General features: G+C 38.5%; 1 protein-coding gene and 1 long non-coding RNA gene across 4 annotated transcripts in view; one reads left to right on the top strand and one right to left on the bottom strand.

Annotated features, from left to right (window-relative positions):
* grik1a (glutamate receptor, ionotropic, kainate 1a) overlaps positions 1 to 20,890 on the top strand; it is a 37,596-nt gene that overhangs the window by 7,410 nt on the left and 9,296 nt on the right. The window contains exons 2-13 of one of the 3 annotated variants that reach the window (XM_067608182.1): positions 5,769 to 5,936; positions 6,574 to 6,831; positions 7,857 to 8,038; positions 9,859 to 9,912; positions 10,225 to 10,395; positions 10,831 to 10,974; positions 12,579 to 12,686; positions 12,951 to 12,995; positions 16,438 to 16,551; positions 16,975 to 17,178; positions 17,877 to 18,100; positions 18,781 to 18,899. In XM_067608182.1, the coding sequence (XP_067464283.1) occupies positions 5,769 to 5,936; positions 6,574 to 6,831; positions 7,857 to 8,038; positions 9,859 to 9,912; positions 10,225 to 10,395; positions 10,831 to 10,974; positions 12,579 to 12,686; positions 12,951 to 12,995; positions 16,438 to 16,551; positions 16,975 to 17,178; positions 17,877 to 18,100; positions 18,781 to 18,899 (1,791 nt within the window). Of the gene's footprint in view, positions 1 to 5,768; positions 5,937 to 6,573; positions 6,832 to 7,856; positions 8,039 to 9,858; positions 9,913 to 10,224; positions 10,396 to 10,830; positions 10,975 to 12,578; positions 12,687 to 12,950; positions 13,239 to 16,437; positions 16,552 to 16,974; positions 17,179 to 17,876; positions 18,101 to 18,780; positions 18,900 to 20,890 lie in introns of those variants that run through there. The other 2 variants (XM_067608183.1, XM_067608181.1) reach the window with 2 other exon arrangements.
* Positions 6,727 to 9,273, bottom strand: LOC137195654 (uncharacterized). The gene is made up of 3 exons (XR_010931146.1): positions 9,079 to 9,273; positions 7,776 to 7,966; positions 6,727 to 6,814 (listed from the first exon to the last, which is right to left on the bottom strand). It is a non-coding gene; the product is annotated as an uncharacterized lncRNA (long non-coding RNA).

Raw genomic sequence — 20,890 nt, 5'->3', positions numbered from 1 at the left:
TTACAAGATTGTGCTAGCAGGAAATACACTGAAATTGAATTTTACTGTCAAATTCCATGATGATAAAAGTGGAAAGTCTTTCTTATAAAAATACTGTGAAATGACGGTGATTCAACAACATAGCTGTATTTTTTTTGCAAGGTTGTGTTCTCATGTGCAAGTCAAAAATCATTTTGTTCAAAAATGAGAAACCCAGAATCTGGTGATTTACAAAACTGTGCCTCCTGGGTTCATCTCTGGATATAATTCTCTTTTCTGTATCACAGCTTCCCCATCTCTTTTGAACTTTCTAGTGAAGCAGAAATGCCATAAAACATTGTTAAATAACACAATTAATTACCACGGAGGCAAAATTAAAACTTGAAATTTATGTCTAGACTAGATTGTGTTTGAGGCATTACAAGGCAGACTCGGTGCATCTTGAGTGTGCTTGTATTTTATGCAGATAACATATACCTGCATACAGAAACATGTTAAAAGGCATTTATGCAGTCTCGTGGGTCCTCGGAAACTTTTAACAGCCATTTATGTTGTCTAGTAGGCCAGATGGATGTGGGTTCCTGAGGCACATTATTCCTCATTATTTGGGAACTGAATGAATGCTTTTAGTGCTGTGAGGTACATTAATCCATTTGCAAGGAAAAACCACCTTGTTTAAAAAAAAAGAAAAAAAAAAAAGAACATATTTTATAACAGCCGCAGTCACAACAACAGAGTTCAAACTGCTCCGCAAGAAGGCACGCATGACAAATATAAAACATAATTATTTGTAATTAAATAGAGAAGTGAGGGATGGATGGTGTGAGATTCTGTATACACACACACACACACACACACACACACACACAAACAAACATCTTTAGCTCCCTGGTGGGCTGTTGAAGAGACTGATCAGGTCTGCATGACGTGTCGGCACAAGGCTCAGATTCGTTCTTCAGCTTTTTGTTTGTTTTCCTCCCACCGCAGCAGGCAGATAAACCTCTCATCCATCCGGTGTACTGTACCACACATTTACATTTTTACGTCACGGCTGTCTTGACATTCATGTACCTCCTAATCACAGTAACTGCAGAAGAAATAGCATTTTTATGTTAATGGCCTAATTGTTCTTGATTATAATCACTGATTGGCTGCATTTACAGATATGTGACCAGGACAACTGCAGCACTTTGAACTGCATTTCTCGTATGAAAGGTGCTATACAAATACAGTTATTATTATTATTATTATTATATTGTGAGTGCCCGTGGGTACACTAAATTATCTATGCGTCTACGTTGTGTGAATGCACAATAATCATAGGTGTTTGTGAAGAAATTAATATTCCTGTAATACACTGAAGCATGTGTAGAAAAGCAACCAAAAACTCATGAATATTAAGCTTCATAAACGACAGAGATACTGTTGGTCGTTTTGTGAAATCTGAGGGAGTGACATGTATCATCATCCATTTATCATGACTGCCAATTTACACAGCCAGCTATTAAAATCAGCTTGGGAATAATTTACATTGTGTCCAAGATGTGCTTTCTTGCTGAGAGTTAATGAGAAGTTGAGAAGTTCTCATTGAGAGAAGTGATACTGCGGTCCAAGTGATATCAATCTTCTTATCTAACACCTGGGAAAAAAGTGAATGAAGTCAAACTATTCCTTTAATAATTGAGATCTTTGGCTTCTAAAGACCAGAAGTTTTATAGAAAAAAAAGTCATATTCTTAAGGTATTATTTTGGATCATGCTGAATGAGAACAATGTAATTGTTTGCATGTGCCGGAGTCTAATACTCACTCCAACAATTATCCAAACATGTATGATGATACACACCCATTTAACCTATCTTGGACTTCATTCTGTGCTTGGTACACCCTGTACATGCACAACCATTACATAATACTATACACTATATTGGAAGCTACATACAGTGTACTATGAGTCATAACAACCTTTTGATTGATGATACAAGTGGATTAAATGTCTGATCCCATGTGCATTATTGTTACTTCCTTACAGTACAGTTTGATAACTCCTGGTGTGCTGAAAAAGTCCTGCAGGTTGATTTAAAAAAAAAAAAAATCATGTATAATGTAAACAATATATCTGGACTAGAACCTGAACTAGAGTAAATGAGTGCAACGGTGCTCAACTGCTGTGGTGCTTCTGAGAAAACAATCACAACAAACATCCAGGATTTCTGCTCTACTGTTGTTGCTGCAAAAGTTCTTGTTATCATCTGGAGAAAAACAGGAAACATTTTTACTAGAAATAAACAGTACATGATGATGATGAATAAACATGTTGATCAAAGGGTTGAAAATTAGATTCAGTCTAGGGGCAAACATTTGCAGAATCAGAGAGAAAAAACAAATCTATGTCATGCCCTAAAAATGTAACTTACAAGACTGACAATTACCAATTATCAGTTTTTGTGTGCTTCTCTGTCTTGACTGATGTGACTTGACTTGTCTTTCAAAAGCCTGTTTTGAACATCCACGAGAAGCTCTTAAAGCCTTTTTATTTCCTGCTCTTTCACACTGCGGCAGCAATTATGCTACTTCCATTTCATCTTGCCTTTGAGTCCACACTTCACATCTTCTACACCTAGATGACAGGATGTTCAGTTTCAGGGCACTTTCAGAAGAGTGCCTGAACAGCACTGTACCTGCTGACAGCCGGTCCATGCAGCGAGTACAGAGTGTGGCCTTGGGTCCCCGTAATGTAAAAATGAGAGCACGCTCAGTGAAAGAGCAGCTACCTTTTAATCTGTACGACTTTCTCCCCACTTCAAGAAACAAGGTGTTTAGAATATACTTTATGCCTCGGAGTAAAAATAGTGATTGTTCATCTTGGAGCACATAATATTCATCTTCATTTGCATGCTTCTGTTGGAATTCCAAATTAATTCTCTGCTCGTAGAATATTAGAGGCACTAAAACTGCAAGTGTTATCTTTTATTGCGGACATAATGTATTATGGCTTTGTTTATGATTGGGAGATTTGGTTTGCATAAAAAGAGCTATCTGAAATGATCCTTATTAACTCAGGCTGCAGAGAGCATTTGGTGTAATTTTAGATTGTGCAGTCTGTTGAGCTGCTTTGTACAACAAATACATATGCATGTTGTAGAGCAGCTCACTGTAGGCCACTTGTTTATCCTATTCACATCTGCTGTCAGTGAATGGGATAAAGACTTGAGTTTTTCATACTGTAATATGTTTTACTTGTTATATCATATGGTAGTACTTTCTAACATGGTGAAAGCTACTACAAGGTGCCTCTATATGACCTACATGAGAAAATGAGATCATCAGCGAGAAGATTGGCTATTTCTATATAGTTATTCTAAATGCTTGCCACCAGTTCGAATTTCCCATGAAATGAGACAAAACGATTTACGGCATACAGACCGGAAGAGCCTATGTTTATATTACTACATTATGTAGCATTGTAGCATGAGGGAGTACAAAGATGTCACTAGGAAGGGGCGGGGGGGAGACATTTCTCTTTGTTAGATAACGTAAACATTATTTTCTGATTGTTTCACAGTGGTTACATTCTAAAGCACAAATAAACACGCCCACACCTCCACACACAACCCTGTGGGAAGGTGCAGCATTGCCGGATTTTGTGTGAATGCAACCTTACATGTAACCTAGGTGTATGGACGATACTTACTAAAACAAAGTTTAATTTGCTTCATCATCGTTATATTAAATTTTTAATCTTACATAGTCACAAACAGATACATTACCTCATTGCTATGCATCCTGCAAATAGCTGTGTTTAAAAAAGAAAAGTAGTATTAGCGTCTTTCTTTCACTCGCTTCCAAAACAAATGCATGCGCTAGCCAAGATCTTTACAATACGAGGCAGTGGTGCTCATGGGAAATACAGTCTTCATTCCAGGAAAACACTACTGCTGTTGTCCACAGGGGCTGCTAAAATCAACAGAAAATGAATGTTCCGTGTAGTAACTTTAATAAATCATGTACTAATGCTTTAGAGATCTTAGAGATTAATTATCAGCCATTAATAAGAACATTAAGAATTAATTAACAGTCTCTGTTCCTTAGGACCTTTGGATTCAAAAATGAAGAAATTCAGGAGAATTTTATTTTGTAATTCAAATACAGTAGCTTTATTGTTAAAAAAAAATAATGGTAAAAGAAAGAAAATAACCAAAAAGTATTAAAATATTGTCACCTTCTATTTTTTGGACTAAAATATTATTTACTTCAAAAATAAAAACATTTTTAAACTGGAGGGAAATTAACTTTAATCTTAGAATAAATTTAAATAAAGTTAACTATGAATAAAATACATAAAACAAACTTTCATGTAAAGAATTTGTTACTTTTGGGAATGAGTTCTTTGCTCTGTGTTTGTATAAAACATTATTCAAATTAGACTTCAGTTCCGTTACTGTTTACACCTTTTTAAAACATCTCCTCAGCATTAAATGGGACACGTGCTGAGAATTATTTTTGGACACTTAAGACTTATCTCTGTTTATATTGTGTTTACAGTTCGGTTTGATTTTAAATAATCATTTGCTGTTTTTACTTACGTTTTTACATATCAGATGCTGTATGAGAATCTGAATTATAAAAGCCCCCTCAGGAAAATTTGTGATTTCTGATATTATATAAATAAAACATGACTTGACTGTTTGATTTCTGGTCTTCTTGAAAAGGGTTGCAGACAATCTGAGCCAAAATCCTTTTATTATTATCTTATTACAAAACTACAGTCTTGATTATTAAAATCTTTTATTGATAACTGCAGACATAATGGCTTAGAAAAAGTGAGAAATCCGTCAGCATTTATTAATGATTACCAACATTTGTAACTGCATTAAATAGGATAGGAAGGATATATACCTGCCAATGGGATTTACAACCTAGCAAGCTATATATATTTTTATTATTATTAATGGCTTATAACTGAACTATAAATCATAAGTCATTAGCCACAATATAACCCTTTATAAAGGGTGCCTTATTAGAAAATGGTACCTATAACATTAAAGAAATAACATCCACAGCATGAATTCAGGTCACTTCAACGGTTCACTGAGGCCATGAAGTTTGTTGTTCTGCTGGTAATTTCCTGTACTTGATGAAATAAAAGCAAACTCATCAGAATATGCTGTTTGGTGTAGAGAACATAAACATTATAACAGTCTTCATTCAGTTGCGGACAAGATTTTCGCAATGCTCTTTATTTCTGGTGTCCATCCTCTTATTAATACACATCATTGCACTCTGTTTTCATTAACAATGGTTTATATATTTACATTCATCTGCTGAAACATTATGATTTTATGTCCCACTCATTTATCTGTCTCTCCATATCTGGTTTAGCAAACCTCAGTAATTAGAGCTCTAAATGAGAGGGTTTGGTACATAGTACACTGTTCAATTTAATATACAGCCATCTGTATACTAAACAAATTCATGCATGCTACTGCAGGATGCTTTGGAAGCACTCAGTAAATTGCATGCCATTAGTAACCTGTGAAAGCCTTGTTTTCAGGCTGACTGCACCGCTTCGTTAAGTTTGTGTTTGTGGGTTTTAAAGGCTTTATTTTAACCAAATGTGGCAGAATTTCTCAACCCACACAGGAGCAGAGAATTCATCAAATCAAGATCTGCTATCACCAAGGCTGCTGCTGTTACAGTGTTTGTGCACATTGATAATGACAGTTATTACTAAAGTTCTGTTCTGATTTCAACCTTTTTGTTTGTCTCCCTTCTCCTTCTCCATGTACAGGTGGTATATTTGAGACACGGGAAAGTGAGCTAGTGAGTATGGACGAGCTGGCTTTTAAGTTTGCTGTAAATAACATAAACCGCAACAAGACCCTGATGCCCAACACTACTCTCACCTACGATATTCAGAGGATCAACCTCTTTGATGGCTTTGAGGCTTCCAGGAGAGGTAGGAAGTGATTACAAGATGTAGCTACAGTATGCCAAGCTTTCCATATTACCTGTTATTACTGTAGATGATGACAACATAACCATATAAATCACTCATGTGTCTGTTGTGGATTAAGAGTGCTCTGTGGTATCAAATATTGTGAAATAGTTAGCAAGTCCAGAATCATAGGAAAATGAGAACTTGTAGAGGCTGTAGGTTTAAGGTTTATTTTACAAAATTTCCTTCATAATTCCATCAGCAAAGAATAAAATCATGTTAAAGATAAAGAATTAAACACTAACATTGGAAAAGGTGTATTTTGCCCACTATTGAGAGGAGCTGCTGATAATGTCAACATTGATAAATTGAGTGAAGCTTGATAATTGTCACTATTACCATACAGTAGTACATTGATCATAAAAAAAGGAAATATGTCTCACTTTGGGTAATAAGGAAAATAGTTCAATTCTCCTTTAAAACCTATCCTTTTAATAAAAAATTATATTCAGAAAATAGTTAAACTTGTTTCCATAGGAAGTGAACCTAGTGTGCAATGGGAAATTGGGTCTATAAACAATCTCCAATCTACCTATGTAAAAGTCACCTACACCTGAAATCAAAAACCTGCTGACTTTGTGTCATTTTTTACTTTCAGTATGTGACCAGCTAGCTCTCGGGGTGGTTGCTGTGTTTGGCCCTTCTCACAGCTCCTCAGTCAGTGCTGTTCAGTCCATTTGCAATGCTCTGGAAGTCCCTCACATACAGACTCGCTGGAAACACCCGTCAGTGGACAACAAAGACACTTTCTTCATCAACCTGTTTCCCGAGTACACTGCCATCGCCCGGGCCATCCTGGACGTTGTCACCTTCTTCAAATGGAGGAAGCTCACAGTGGTCTATGAGGACAGCACAGGTAGGGCAATATATAATCAGTATTTATTCTGTAATACACTGTAACACACTTATCTTGATATAATAATACCATAATAATAGAATATACAGTATCTTATATTATGATATAACTATTATATCAATGCATTACCCATCTCTACACCTTGATATGAAATTTAAGGTTTAAACAAACATAAATCACTAATTTCCTAAATATCTTTGGTAATAAATAACTGCAGATTGCATTTTGTGTATGATTTTACTTCCCACTACATTACTCAACATCAGCCATAACATTTCAAGACATTTAAATTGAAGAACTGAGAGGGAGAACAGGTCGAAAGTCCTGGCTTGTGTTTTCTCAACCTTACAATATATTCATATGTCATGGTTATAATTACTCACAAAATGTAATTCCGCTGTCTACCCCAGCCACCTTTTTCATAGTAACCAGTGAACCCAATCTGTGACGGGGCACGAGTGCTTCATATCAAACAGCTCGCTGTATTCTTGCCCTCTGACTGCACACCACAACACCGACAGCCTCAAATCCAGCCATGTCCCAGATAGAATCCCTGCCTGCGACCCAGAGAATATGAAATGTCGTTGTTGAAATGTCATAGTTTATAGATTTTTTTTTTTTTTTTTACCTTTTATGTTCGATCAGAAATTTATTTTCCTGAAATGTCACGCAAACACTTTCTCAATTACACACTGTTGTGCACATAGAAGCACAGGATATAGAAATGAGGGGAGTGTGTGGAGGCTATACAGGTGTGTGTTTGTTTGTCTTTGATGCGTTTAGAGGAAACTGAGAAGAAGTTGGGCAGCAGGTTGGTGCAGTGAACAAGGATCACATCCCTCAATCAGATGATAAGTCCCCTTAACAGCAAGTACATGTCCTGCTTAAGTGTCCTTGAGCCAAACACTGAACCTGAGGAGTGATGTTCTGTATCAAACCCTGACCTTTGACCTTCCTGCAGGTGGAGAGGGAAAAAGACATGTCCAAGAGGGGATAACTGAAAGGTCTAACTGTCCATTTTTTAGGTCTGATGAGGATGCAGGAGTTGATCAAGGCTCCGGCAAAGTTAAACTTGAAGATCAAGATCCGCCAGCTGACCCCAGGTAACCAAGATGCCCGGCCGCTGCTTAAGGAACTGAAGAAAGACAAGGAGTTTTTTATAATCTTTGACTGCTCCTATCGCATGGCTGCTGAGCTCCTTAAGCAGGTGTGTACAGGGTTTGATATCAGTTTCTTTTAATTAGTCTGTTCCTCTGTTCCACAGATTTTATAACACATTTATGTGTCCTTTGGGGACTACACATTTGATGATGATTATTATGTTGAAGAAATCATATGAAATCTATTTGCCTTGTTTATGAAGGCTTTTATTGTGATTCAAGTGATGGTAATTAAAGGATATAATACAGAAAAGTTTCCTAATTCCTGGGTGAAATATCTCTTATCATTATCGGAATCAAATGTTGTATCAAATGGTCAACAACTTATTCCCCATCACATGGATTTGTTACTGTTTGGGCAAAAGTTATTTAACTTAGATGGTAAAGTATGGTAACTCGTGATTTATGAAACATTCTGACAAATGTATTTGTGACTATCCCTGTGTGCACCAATTCCACCTGCCTGATGGAACAAACAGCTGAAAACGACTTGCATCATCACAAAAGCATCAATTTCTGTAGTCCTCGTACTTCACACCACATTTCAATCCTTTGTTCATTTTATTATTCATATCAGGGCTGCCAACTTTTGACTTCAGCTTGGAATGAGATTTGGGTGGGTGGAGGTGGGGGTTCATAAAGAGCTCTCTCTGGCCTTATGAACCAACACATTTTTCATAAGACTTTTTTTTGCTAATTTGATTTTAATGGGTAGCATTTTTGATATACACTCCAGATATTACACTTTTTTTTTTTTTTTTTATCAAAACATAGGATAAGAAAGATCTGTGCTCCTCACCGAGTCGCTCCCATCATCTGACACTCCCCACTTTATTCTCTCAGGATTATCCAAATAAAAGTAATATCTGAATAAATGATCATCTCAATACATACCCAGAAACAGAGAAAATAATGGTAGAAAAATGAATGCAATATACAATATGAACAAGAACAAAGACAACAGGGATAAATCTGGAACAGTCACATTGATTACTTTGAACCCGCAACCTCAACACTCTCATTTTGTAAACAGGTCTATGCACGCCCCATAAAGATAAAAAAGTTGTTCAGTGATGAAGGTGCTTACCTGCTGAATATTGAACCATCCATGGGTGCCTGGATATGTTTTAAAATGGAGGTGCAAACTTGGAAAGATACATACTTGGCGGGGGTTGTCTGGGTGTCCTCTCCCAGAAAAAAAATTTGCAATTTAAAGCAAATTTCCTGCATTTATACACCACCTAAACTCTTGGATTAAATCAAGACACAGCCACCTACACTAGTCTAGATAAGTTAGATTGAGGGTGCTATGGAAACCAAGAACGCATCAAAAACAGTAGGCTATATAATTTAGAATTGTGAGAAAGTTTCAGCACGACAGAGACACAGGGCATCCCTGTAACCATAGTAACTCACTCTCACTCCAGCCTGCTTGTGCACGGTGTGAGAGGAGAGGGAGAGACACTGTTCTGCTGCCAGAGGAGCCACTGACTGAGATTACTCTGAGCAGCATGCATGAGACTAAATTACAATATAACAGATTTGTATATATTTCTCACTTTCCCCCTGATGGTCTGAATAACTCGCCGCTGTTGCGGTGTGCTGCTCTGTCTTGTCTGTCCGTGACCTGTCAGTGTCCTCTTTTCGCACTGCGAGTTGGCAGCCCTGTTTGTATCGAATTTTTAAATGTTTTTAAATTATATTAACAAAAAATCCAATATATAACACATTTGATGCAGCTTGCAAAAGAGAAATGACCAGAGAAGTGACACTGTAGCTGTATCACTGGAGAACCCATCGTATTTAAAATAAACAATATGGTCTGGCATTTTCTTTTATCATTTCATTTCTTTTTTTCATTTTACAGCTCTCATCAATGGGAATGATGACTGAGTACTACCATTTCTTCTTCACAACTTTGGTGAGTTACAAGATGGAAAAATGTACAACAAATAGCAAAGTTATTTTATGGGAGATACCAGACAAAGAACAAACTAGGCACATCTTCTTGTGCTTATCTGGCCAGTGTAAATTCACTGGGGACGTTAAAAAATGTTGCTGTGATTTATCAATACAATCAAAGGCTGACAAAGCGACACCCTAAACTAGAACTTAAATCTCTATCCCACTCTTTCTCCCTCCATCACACACACACACACACACACATATAAACACAAACACACCCACCTTTACCTCCTGCTCCTCATCTCCACCTCCTCTCTCCCCTTTGCAGGATTTGTTTGCCTTGGATTTGGAGCCGTACCGCTACAGTGGGGTCAACATGACAGGCTTCAGACTACTGAACATAGATGACCCATGGGTGGCCTCCACTATGGACAAGTGGGCCATGGAAAGACTGCAGGGTCCCAAACAGGAGAGCGGCCTGATGGATGGAGTCATGACTGTAAGCCCTGTACTGTTATTTTACATTACAGAGCACAAACACTACAAACACCTGCTCTGTTGAAAGCCTGTGATGCACATTTGTATGCTGTATGCATGCTTGCATACAACTGTAAATTGCAAACATCTGCTAACCTATAAGTCTTTGTAGGAACTATACTTCAGCATGACAAAAATGTTAACACAACAATCCTGAGTTATACATGTTCCATCATTATATCTATGTTTTATCCTGTTTACTTCACTAATGGCACAATTTTCCTGGAGTAACCATCATAGTTTAATCTTATCACATTTTCATCTTCAAGACTCTTACTAGAGGGTTATTACTGTAATTTCGCTGTTTACAACGGATGTTTAGTTGTGTATACTGCACACGGCCTTTGAGTGTAGTGTGAGAAAAAAAAAAATCTTTCCCTCACTGCCTCCTCTGCAGACGGATGCAGCCTTGATGTATGATGCAGTGTTCATGGTCGCTGTTGCGTCCCAGCGGGCCACTCAGATGACCGTCAGCTCCCTGCAGTGTCACCGCCACAAACCCTGGCGCTTCGGACCGCGCTTCATGAACCTCTTCAAAGAGGTCAGTGTCAAATAAGGGCTGGAATTACAGAGAACCAAAAAAAAAGCTATTCGTCAGCAGGGTGACTTAAGAAAACCCTTTTAGCTTGACCACCATGCATTTTTGATGATGTGTTTCAGCGTGTTTTGAAAAGGGTTCATTCGCACAAGATCTTGCAAATTTACCATGTTCGGCCTCTGTTGCAAACATGCAATTGAGCGACAGTGGATGTCACATAATGTCATGTGATATGGCCATGACAGGCCATGCTTTGCTTCTGAAAGTACACAACATGAAAATACACAGTATTTATGTACTTATAAGTTGAAAGCATGTGGCCTGGCTTGACTGTCAGACTGGATGCCTACAGACAGAAATGAGGCCTTTGATGCATGAGTGTTTTGATCTCTTAAGTCTTAAATCCAGCAGAGGACCGTTGCCTACCATGGAGAGGACACATTATCATTCAATCCTCTCATTCATATTTCCCCCCATCTCTCTCTCTCTCTTTCTGTGTCTCTCTCCTGTTCAGCTTTTCATTTTGTTTGCCACTGCCCATCCTTTGAAGCATCTTTCCTCCTGTGCTATTCATCACTTGATATCACTTGATTTGATTGCAAGAACCAGTAATATGTCTCACATAGCACTCAATTAAAACACCAGAGCGGAATACAGGGACACAGCTTTCATTTCAATAGCTGAAATTAATTCCAGGGCACTGTAACCTGAGGGCTCTCTCTCCCCTCTGGCTAGTACACAATACTCAAAGTGTTTTTGTGGACAAAACTGAATTAATTCCATTTTAAACGTATGGACACTTTACTGCAAGAAAAGTCTGTTCACTGAGTATAGGATGCAGGGAGGTTTATGAACTTTCTGTCATAAATAACACTTGATATTGCTTATTGCTTCAGTTTTAGAATTTTTACAAATTCCACTTGTTCGGGTTCAAGACTTTCTTGCTCCAAATGGGCAATCTGGCTTGCAGTTTTGCAACATGGCTGTACTCTTATTTTAAATATGCCCAGGTATACCTCCCTCTCACTCTCAGTATAAGAAAAATAACTCTTCTAAGACCGGAAAAAACTGAATCACAGAAAGTATGTGTATGTAAGAAATCATCAAAATGTTGATATGTATACGTAGGTGAAACAATAGAAAAAAAAGTAAAAACACTACAGCTCATAAAATAGACTGAATGTAAAGATTTAAATGACAGGTGCGGTGTATATGTAATGTGCAGATTTAGAAGATTAACTGTTTTGTCAAAAAATGCCACTGCTTTTGGCATTTACCAACTCAGATTCACTATTTATATCCCTACTGTAAATAGAGTATGAGTATGCATATAAATGTAGTTGTCATCACTATAGTGAAAATAAACATTCATGCATATTTAACATGTACCACAGAACAACCTGTAGACTCTTCTGAGTTTACCTGACGTGATCCGGTGAGTCCTCCACCTGTCTGTCAGCACTGACTTCTCGCTGCCTTGATCCCCTTCACTTTCTCTCCTGGGAGTCTTTTCCAGAGCTTCAGTAAGGCTCTGTGTATACGAGGAAATCAGAAGGCATTTGAGACGATCTCCGTCTTCTCTCTCCCTCTGCATTTCTTCTCCATAGGCACAGTGGGATGGACTGACAGGGCACATTGTTCTTAATAAGACAGATGGCCTGAGGAGAGACTTTGATTTGGACATCATCAGCCTCAAAGAGGATGGCACTGCTAGGGTGAGGACAGAGGCCTGGAACAGCCAATTACACCACTCTCATGCTGCTTCCACACTGGCTGATTCATTCCATTAAGGCATGTGTATGTGTGTGTATGTTTGAAAAACAGAGAGGTACTGTTGTGATGTTGGTTCCCATAATCCATCCACACATTTATTATTTTGTATAGATTTGTTCAGTTGTGAATATTAATAATCTTGCAATTTATTTTTTTTCCCCTACACTGTCTGCGCTTCATGTTGCACCCTTCACATTTTCAAAAAGGGTATTACGGAGGGCGGAAGTCGCCTCACAAAAAGGTGGATCAAGGTTTGTGCCAGTGCCCCTTTTGGTCAAAGCCTTTGTTGTTTGCCCCCCTCTCCCCGCTTTTTCTCACTCTATATGCCACGCACCTCCCTGCTCCCTGCCTTGTCAACCTTGTTTCTCTTCACTGATTTTGTGTATAGCAATGCCATGTTTTTGACATTTCAGTTTTCTCCGTGTTTGGGTCCAGGCATTGCTCTGACACTTGGCAAAATTTAGCAGCAGCGGTAGAAGGCGTAGACATAACAATACCTGCATTAGAAGTAAGAAGTAAGTCCTGCAATGTCACTCCCTGTAATGTCATAGTTGTTTAGTTTCCACGACTGGTGGCAGTGAGCAATAAGAAAGAAATGAATTTATCGTATAGATCGATCACTTTTGCAGAGACTTGTCAGTCCACTACTTATGATATGCTTCACTGTCTTCATACTTTCATGTCATACAGACTAGCAGTATTAAATTGCAGCCAAGAGGGATCCAGTTAACAGAGGAGACGACAGCTTAAGTCAAGAATCAAGACTCACTCCAAGTGGAGAGTCACATGCATTTCCCTTTTTGGCCTATGATTGACACATGGGGCAATGCACATGTTAAATGCTCACTGCAATGCAATTGTGAGAGATCAAATTAACCTTGTTTTATTCAGTCATTCCTTTCTTTGTCAAATTAAGTTGCATTTTAAAAGCAAATCTTTACTGTCATTAGCTGTGCTCTCATGATTTAATTTTTGAGTTTCACACTTCTTATTTAAGTCTCACTAAATATAAAATATCACAAAATATACTGTAAAGTAAGTTCCAGTTACATATACTTTATACCTCTGCTTATCAGCTTGAAACCAATGATTTGATGAATGTTGAATTAATTCTTCCCCTCAAACACATAGTTTACTTTCAGAAGTTGGCAAAATCCTTCCTCTCTGTCTCAGTTGTCAGACAGACAGGTGTGTAAGCAGGCAGCAGCTGCCAAGGTGCAGAAGTGGTGATTTATACTGTAATTTTAATTCCATTCAGTAAATTTAGCCCTCAAAAGCCCCCCCCCCCCCCCCCCCCCCCCCCCGAGGAAATACCTCTATATGGCAGACACATCACATAAAATGCTTGACTTTATGGTCATGAAAAATGAATTATCACTCGGTTGCAGTCGCGTTAGTTCTTGGGCACTGGAGTGTTAAATACACTCTGAAGAGGATGATGACACTAAACAAAGTGAAAGTCTCCTGAGAAATAAAGTATTTTCTCTTAAAGTTGTTGACTCTGAAAATAACATTTTCTTCCCTCTCATCTTTCTTGGTCCGGCTTAGCATGTTTTCCGCTCTGTGGTAACGGTTTTCCAGTCTGATTTGGCTCCGGATGGCGATGAGCTTTAGGATTCGTAGATAACATTTTACTTCCAGCATATGAGAGTGAATTCCTGTCAGTTTTTATAGCACACTTTGTTGTTGGGAGCTGCTCTGGTATGCACGATAAATTTGCAAGGCTATACACGGTAAATTCATGACTTAGAGGTTTAAAAGCTGATGACTGTATGCTGTGCTATGCTGTATTTTAGCTTTGATTTCATTGGCTTGGTCAGATTGCTTTATTACTGAAACACCTTCAGACTGACAGTGCAGTTTTATTTCATAGATGAGGATGTTTTCTCAAATGTTCGACAACATGCAGCATGAGCATGTGAAACTGTGCCTTCTGAGACCAAAATACCCTCCACACCTCCCAAAAAATACTGTCCATTTATCTTTGAGATTGAGGACAATACAATTAATTAAATCCCAACCCCATTGTGCTCCTCATCTTCAGTGTCCAGAGATAAAACAGATTTATGGACTCCTATACTGAGTGGACCCTTGTGAAAGTGCTGCAGTGGAGATATAGAGTGCTTTTAGCAAGGTGTGAATGAGCACATTTTCTATCTGTCTGACTGGGTGAACAGAATAAGATAGAACGTAATGAGGAGTGAAAAGCATTTTATCTTTTCCAACAGGTAATCCCACATAGTCCTTTTCTAAAACAATAAATTCTGAAAAATAAGACTCTACCTCTTGTAGTGTTCAGTTTAATAAGAAGTACTCATGCATTCATTATTGCTCATCTTCTTATGCAGTGAATGAGAGAACGAGCCATTGTTTCTGACTGAAAACACCCAAATTCATTGCTTTTTGTTCTCAGACTGAACTGTTAGAGGAGGTAAGCGTGTCTCTATCACTCGCCTTAGTTCTATTAACAATGAAGCCTGGTCATTTAATGCACTTAAATTTATTGCATCAATGTTGTGAGACCCCTTGACCTTTGCTCAGCTCTTTACCAGTAAGGGGATTTGAAATGGTCAAAATCCAGCTGCCAGACGCCTGATCTAATCTGATAACTGTCTGGATTATACCGCCTGGTCCGATGAACTGAACACTCTCATTCACAGTTACTGTAACAGTATGGAGGGCCATGTTGTCCTCTATCCCTTTTGACCCTGTCTGATCCTGCCCTTCATTCATACAGCCCCTGCTGGTGTGATTTCCAACTCCTCACCATCATATTCAAGAGATATTATGCACACAAGTGAGTTATTGTGATTAACATGCGTCCATTATTTTTTATCTAATTTTTTTCAGTACACGGCATTTCAAAGTTTCACTTCTTTCTGCTGTCAGATTTATTTCAAGTTCGACCAAAATTAAATAACGATGCTAGCAGATGTTCGTGCCAAACCTGAGCCTTAATTCAGCATTAAAAAAAATCAACATCTTCACATTTGTTATAAAAACAGCTTTGTTGTTCAGGCTGTACAATATGTTCAAAATCTAAGCGTGATTTGTTCCCAGATAAACCGTTACACACAACAGGAATGATATTGGTTTGCATCAGAATAGCTGTAAACCTTTACCTGATGCACATGATCGGCAGCTCAGTTTGGAAGAAACTACATCTTCATTTTCATAATGACTGTACACACACAAAAAAATTAAGTTTTCGGTGCCTCGCCCAGAATCATCAAAGCAAAGTGGAGCAAAGGCAACTGTGGTAGAATAGTGAACGGAGCAGAAGGTTGGAAAAGAGCCAAACAGTTAGGAGTGTCAAGTCTCTTAACCTTTACACTTCTTTTTCATTTTTCTGTTTGACGAATCAGAAAATATGATTAATATGCAGTGTATTGGAGCAGTACGTAGTTTCCTGTTAAGACTTACATACTAAATCAAGCTCTGTATATTTTAGTTTCAGGGATAATAAGAATATTCAATCAGCTTTTCCTTTAACAACCACTGTTGTTAGTGATCATTAATACAAATACAGCCTTATTCAAAGCTGTAACAATTAATGTGTAAATACACATCTACACACTGAGACATTGCCTTCCATGGTGACTGCAATAGCCGGCGTCAAATGTGTCTTCCTGTGGTTCTGATCAAAGCAGAAATGGTGGTTCAATAAATTTAAAGCCCTGTTTGCCTTTCCAGATTGCTGTGTGGAACTCGTACAGGGGGATGAACCTGATGGAGTCCAACCGAGACAAGAATAACAATGTGACAGACTCTCTCGCTAACAGGACTCTTATTGTCACCACGATACTGGTGAGGAGGAAGGTTAAACAGAGGACAGTATGGGGGGAAAAAGGAGGGGAGTACATATGGGATGTGCAGAGTGCAGATGGAGGTACAACAGAGGAAAATACAATGACAAGGGGGAAATGGTGAGGAAAAAGTGTTTTATAGGAGAGGAATATGGTTGCTTAACTGGGTAGGTTGGATAGTTTGAATTTGTATTTTCACAAATGTGTAGATAAAGTATATTATCAGTCATTAAAGTGATACAATATCTACAGTAGACTTACTAATCCAAACACAGTTGGATCCGCTGTTTAGACATCTTGCCACTCACCCAAGGGTCATCCAGCTGCCTTTAGTACTTAGATAGCATAGCATAGAACGAATTGAGTCAGAATAACAAATATGCTTTGAAAACAGTAAAACACAGTGTTTTCTTTTTCTGTACAGGAAAATCCATATGTGATGCATAAAAAGTCAGACAAGGAGCTGGTTGGGAATGATCGCTTTGAGGGCTACTGCCTGGACCTCTTGAAAGAGCTCTCCAACATCTTGGGTTTTACGTATGAAGTCAGACTGGTGGCTGATGGGAAATATGGAGCCCAGAATGACAAGGGAGAGTGGAACGGGATGGTCCGAGAGCTTATTGACCATGTGAGTTAATAGCCGTCACACTGCAGGGGTACAGGTATACACAACCTTGGCTTTTTGGTTTCATGAATGTTGCCACCATAATGACCCATTCTTCATGGCCAATCTGTGCCAAATAGGGTACTTCTCATGTCTCAGCTCTCTTGAAAAATAGAGTCAACACCCACAGGGTCCAAATATGGAATGTCCACAGGACAAAAATACTGCATTCACATGCAATTGACAAATAATCAAGCTGAAAGTAGTCTACAATTGAGTTCACAGATGGTAACAACCTGTTTGCAGGTGGATGTGTTCCCAGACCAGAAGAATCACTTTGCTTTCTTTGATGATATCTATAGGACGTGCAGTATAATCAATGGTGGTAACATATTCGGACAAGTTGCGCCCTCTGGCTATATAAACAATGCTTCTAACAAAAAGCTTGGGCTGTTGCCTGTGCCTGTGCTCATATTCGATCACTAGTCCTGGGAAAAAATCTCCTCCATTTATCTCTTGTAAAATTTCCTCCATTAATCTGTAGTGTAGTTATGTTGTTCTGTGCTGTTCCGAATAACAGTTTGTTCTTTATTAGAGAAGAAAACTGATCTTTAACAAGCTATATTGTCTTGCCACAGTGGAATACTAGAAGACGTCATGTGTAATGTTTAGCTGTACCAATTTTACCTGTAGTATCTTACTTCTTCTTCTGGCTTTTCCAGGTAGCAGACCTTGCTGTGGCTCCCTTGACCATCACCTATGTTAGGGAGAAAGTCATTGATTTCTCCAAGCCCTTCATGACCTTAGGCATCAGCATCCTGTACCGCAAACCTAACGGTACCAACCCGGGCGTGTTCTCCTTCCTTAATCCCCTGACTCCGGACATTTGGATGTACGTGCTGCTAGCCTGCACAGGAGTCAGCTGTGTCCTCTTTGTGATTGCCAGGTAAGAGCACAGATTGATGCTTGTCATAATGAGATGATGTATGATAGGATTAGGATGTATAGGTGATGGGATGACAGCATACTTAACAATCCGTAGCCAGTCTGCTTTTAGGGTCAGCTTTGCCTCAAGCTCTTTTGTTAATAAGAGTTTGGAAGTGAAAAGGACAGGAAAGCAGTGAGATGGTGGCCAGTGCTTGGCATTTAAAAAAAAACATATAGAGTAATGTAAATTCAAATTCACACAACAAGAACCACAAATAGTCTGGAATAATTGGCATGGCTGTGGCATGAGTACAGCTATTCTAAAATAACCAAAAAAATAAGCTTTTAGCTGCCTGTCAGCTGCCAGATTGGCTTTCATTGTGGTTGTTAGGTAGCAGGGAGTAATTGTGAGCTTGCTCTTCACCTCGCTCTCAGGTGGTGTGTACTGTAAACCCCCTGCCAGCAGGTTGCACCCAGCAAGTAGATTGGTTGTGAAAATCAAAATGCAAATCAAGGTGAAGTGTAAATTGCACTGAAAAAGAACTGGAAGCCTGCATTGAAGTCAAGTGCATGACCAATGTGTCCCTCTGTCTCATGATTAGCAAAATAGAAGGGGTTGTTTATATTTTATATATTTCCTTCTGCTATCTGAAATCCCTTTCATCTATTTTTTCTCTCTGTTCTTTTATTGTCTTCCAGGTTTACTCCATACGAATGGTACAACCCACATCCATGCAACCCGTCCTCGACTCTAATACAGAACAATTTCACTTTACTCAACAGTTTCTGGTTTGGTGTTGGAGCGCTCATGCGGCAAGGTATTTATCTCACAGTTAGCAGTATTTTTTAATCAATTAACGATGGATTACATGACTACTTGTGTGAAATGTGTATGTGGCTGCTTGTAGTGATGAACCCACAGAGAATTATCAACTGACTCGGCATTTAGCTCTATTGAGCTTTATAGTGTATATCAGCTCATTATTTTGGTTTTCTGGCATGTAACTTTAGCATTTTCAACTGTAGCAGGAAGCTGCTTTCAGCTACAAGGCTACAAACTACTACAGCTACAGCTACAAACCCACAGCATGCTATCTGCCCAGCACCAAAGAGCAGACAAAGTTAGGGACTAGCTGATGAACATAGTGGAGCATTTAGCAGCTTATGAGCAAGACATTTCCCTCTAGAGTTGGAGACTAAGACAGAATTAAAAGGAAGACAATATTGGACTTGTCAGATGACTCCAAATTTATTCCAATGTTGCTCCATATCAACTTAAAAGGTGGTGTTGTGCATACAGCTTGTTTCCGATGCCCCCAAGAGGCCAAAAAAATAAGTCTAATGAACTTCCTCCACAGGAGTTAAGACTGTACTGACACTGTAAACTCTGATCTGAGCTGTTTAATTCAAAACATCAACATTCAACTCCTACTTACTGTGAATGCCCTTCACATGTAGCCTTGATACATACTCTATGAATTGCAACCTCACCCAGTTATTGGAATTATACTGCATTTCATGGGGACTTGACCTCCCTCCAGGCAGGAGATTTGGACAGGATAAGTCGGATGTGCCTGATTGGGTGGCCAACAAACCTACTGACAACATCAGTCCATGATAAAACGGCGATGCTGATGAAATGCTGAGATTCTGCTGACAGCGAGCAATGTTGTCTTTTCTTTCACTATTGATAAATCAAGAATCAAGCAAGTGAAGCTTTCATTAACAGTGTGGATGTATTTACATTTGAGTTTCTTTTGATTTCTGGTCTGTAAACCAGGGTACTGATAAGCTAATCCTTCACCCCTGCGAACTGTAGCAGGATTCCCATTTTACATTTCATGCCATTCTATCTATACCTTTATCATTTTATTTACCCTTTTAATAATAGCATCTCATCTCATTCCACTTAATCTCAAACAAGCTCAGACTAGTTTTATTGTGTATGTACTGCAAGCTAGCTGCTGAAAGTCAAATCTGCATGTGTGTGTAACCTAGCTGTGTGGTGTTTTACAATGGCCTTGAGCTTTCTATGAGATGCTGTGTCTAACACATGGCAATTTCAAACCCTCCAGAATCGCTGTTTTTTTTACACTAAAAGCAAAGTTACAGTAAGAATTTGTCCAACCCAAGTGAAAAAGGGTTTAAAAATAGGCACAAATGTTCCAAAACCTGGTACAATAAATATGCTAAATGTATTCTTCCATTACATAAATGTATTCTTCCATTACATTAATCGTTTTTCACTGCCTCTTTGCTCTGCACAGAGAGGAATAGATAAAGCACGGTGCTGCTTTTGCAGTGTTATGTTTCATTACATTTTTGTGATGATGTGCTCTCTCATTTTCTTTATATCCAGATTTCTTTTGTCTGTCACATTTGGTTCTTCTAATCTGTGCTTTTTTGTTCTATTGTCATATTTCTTTCAGACCCAACAAGTACTATGGTGCAGAGGGAGAAAATAAACATACTGTATGAAAAGGCGCACAATTTATCATTCAGGGCTGAGGTGAAAATCTCATTAAAGCTCTGGTGTGAATCCAACTATTAAGATAACCACATTTAGACTGGGGTACTTGGTTTGGAAGAATATAGGTGTTTTTTGTCATTGTATTGTTTTTTTAGTTTTAAAGAACATCAAATAGAGCACAATAAACTGCTCTTATTACCATTCTAGTTGTACTGTACTGGTTGTGACATACCGATGTTAGCGTAGTCGTTCCTACGTTATGATCATTTTTCCATCCTTCCCAGCACTAACCCTTAATCTCCCTCTTTTTAAAACCTTTTAAATCTTTTTCTTAACCTT

The sequence above is a fragment of the Thunnus thynnus genome, chromosome 13 (assembly GCF_963924715.1).
Source record: "Thunnus thynnus chromosome 13, fThuThy2.1, whole genome shotgun sequence".
In the NCBI taxonomy this organism is placed as follows: domain Eukaryota; kingdom Metazoa; phylum Chordata; class Actinopteri; order Scombriformes; family Scombridae; genus Thunnus; species Thunnus thynnus.
Note: the sequence above shows the minus strand (reverse complement) of the source record. Positions and strands in the feature narration are given on the sequence as shown.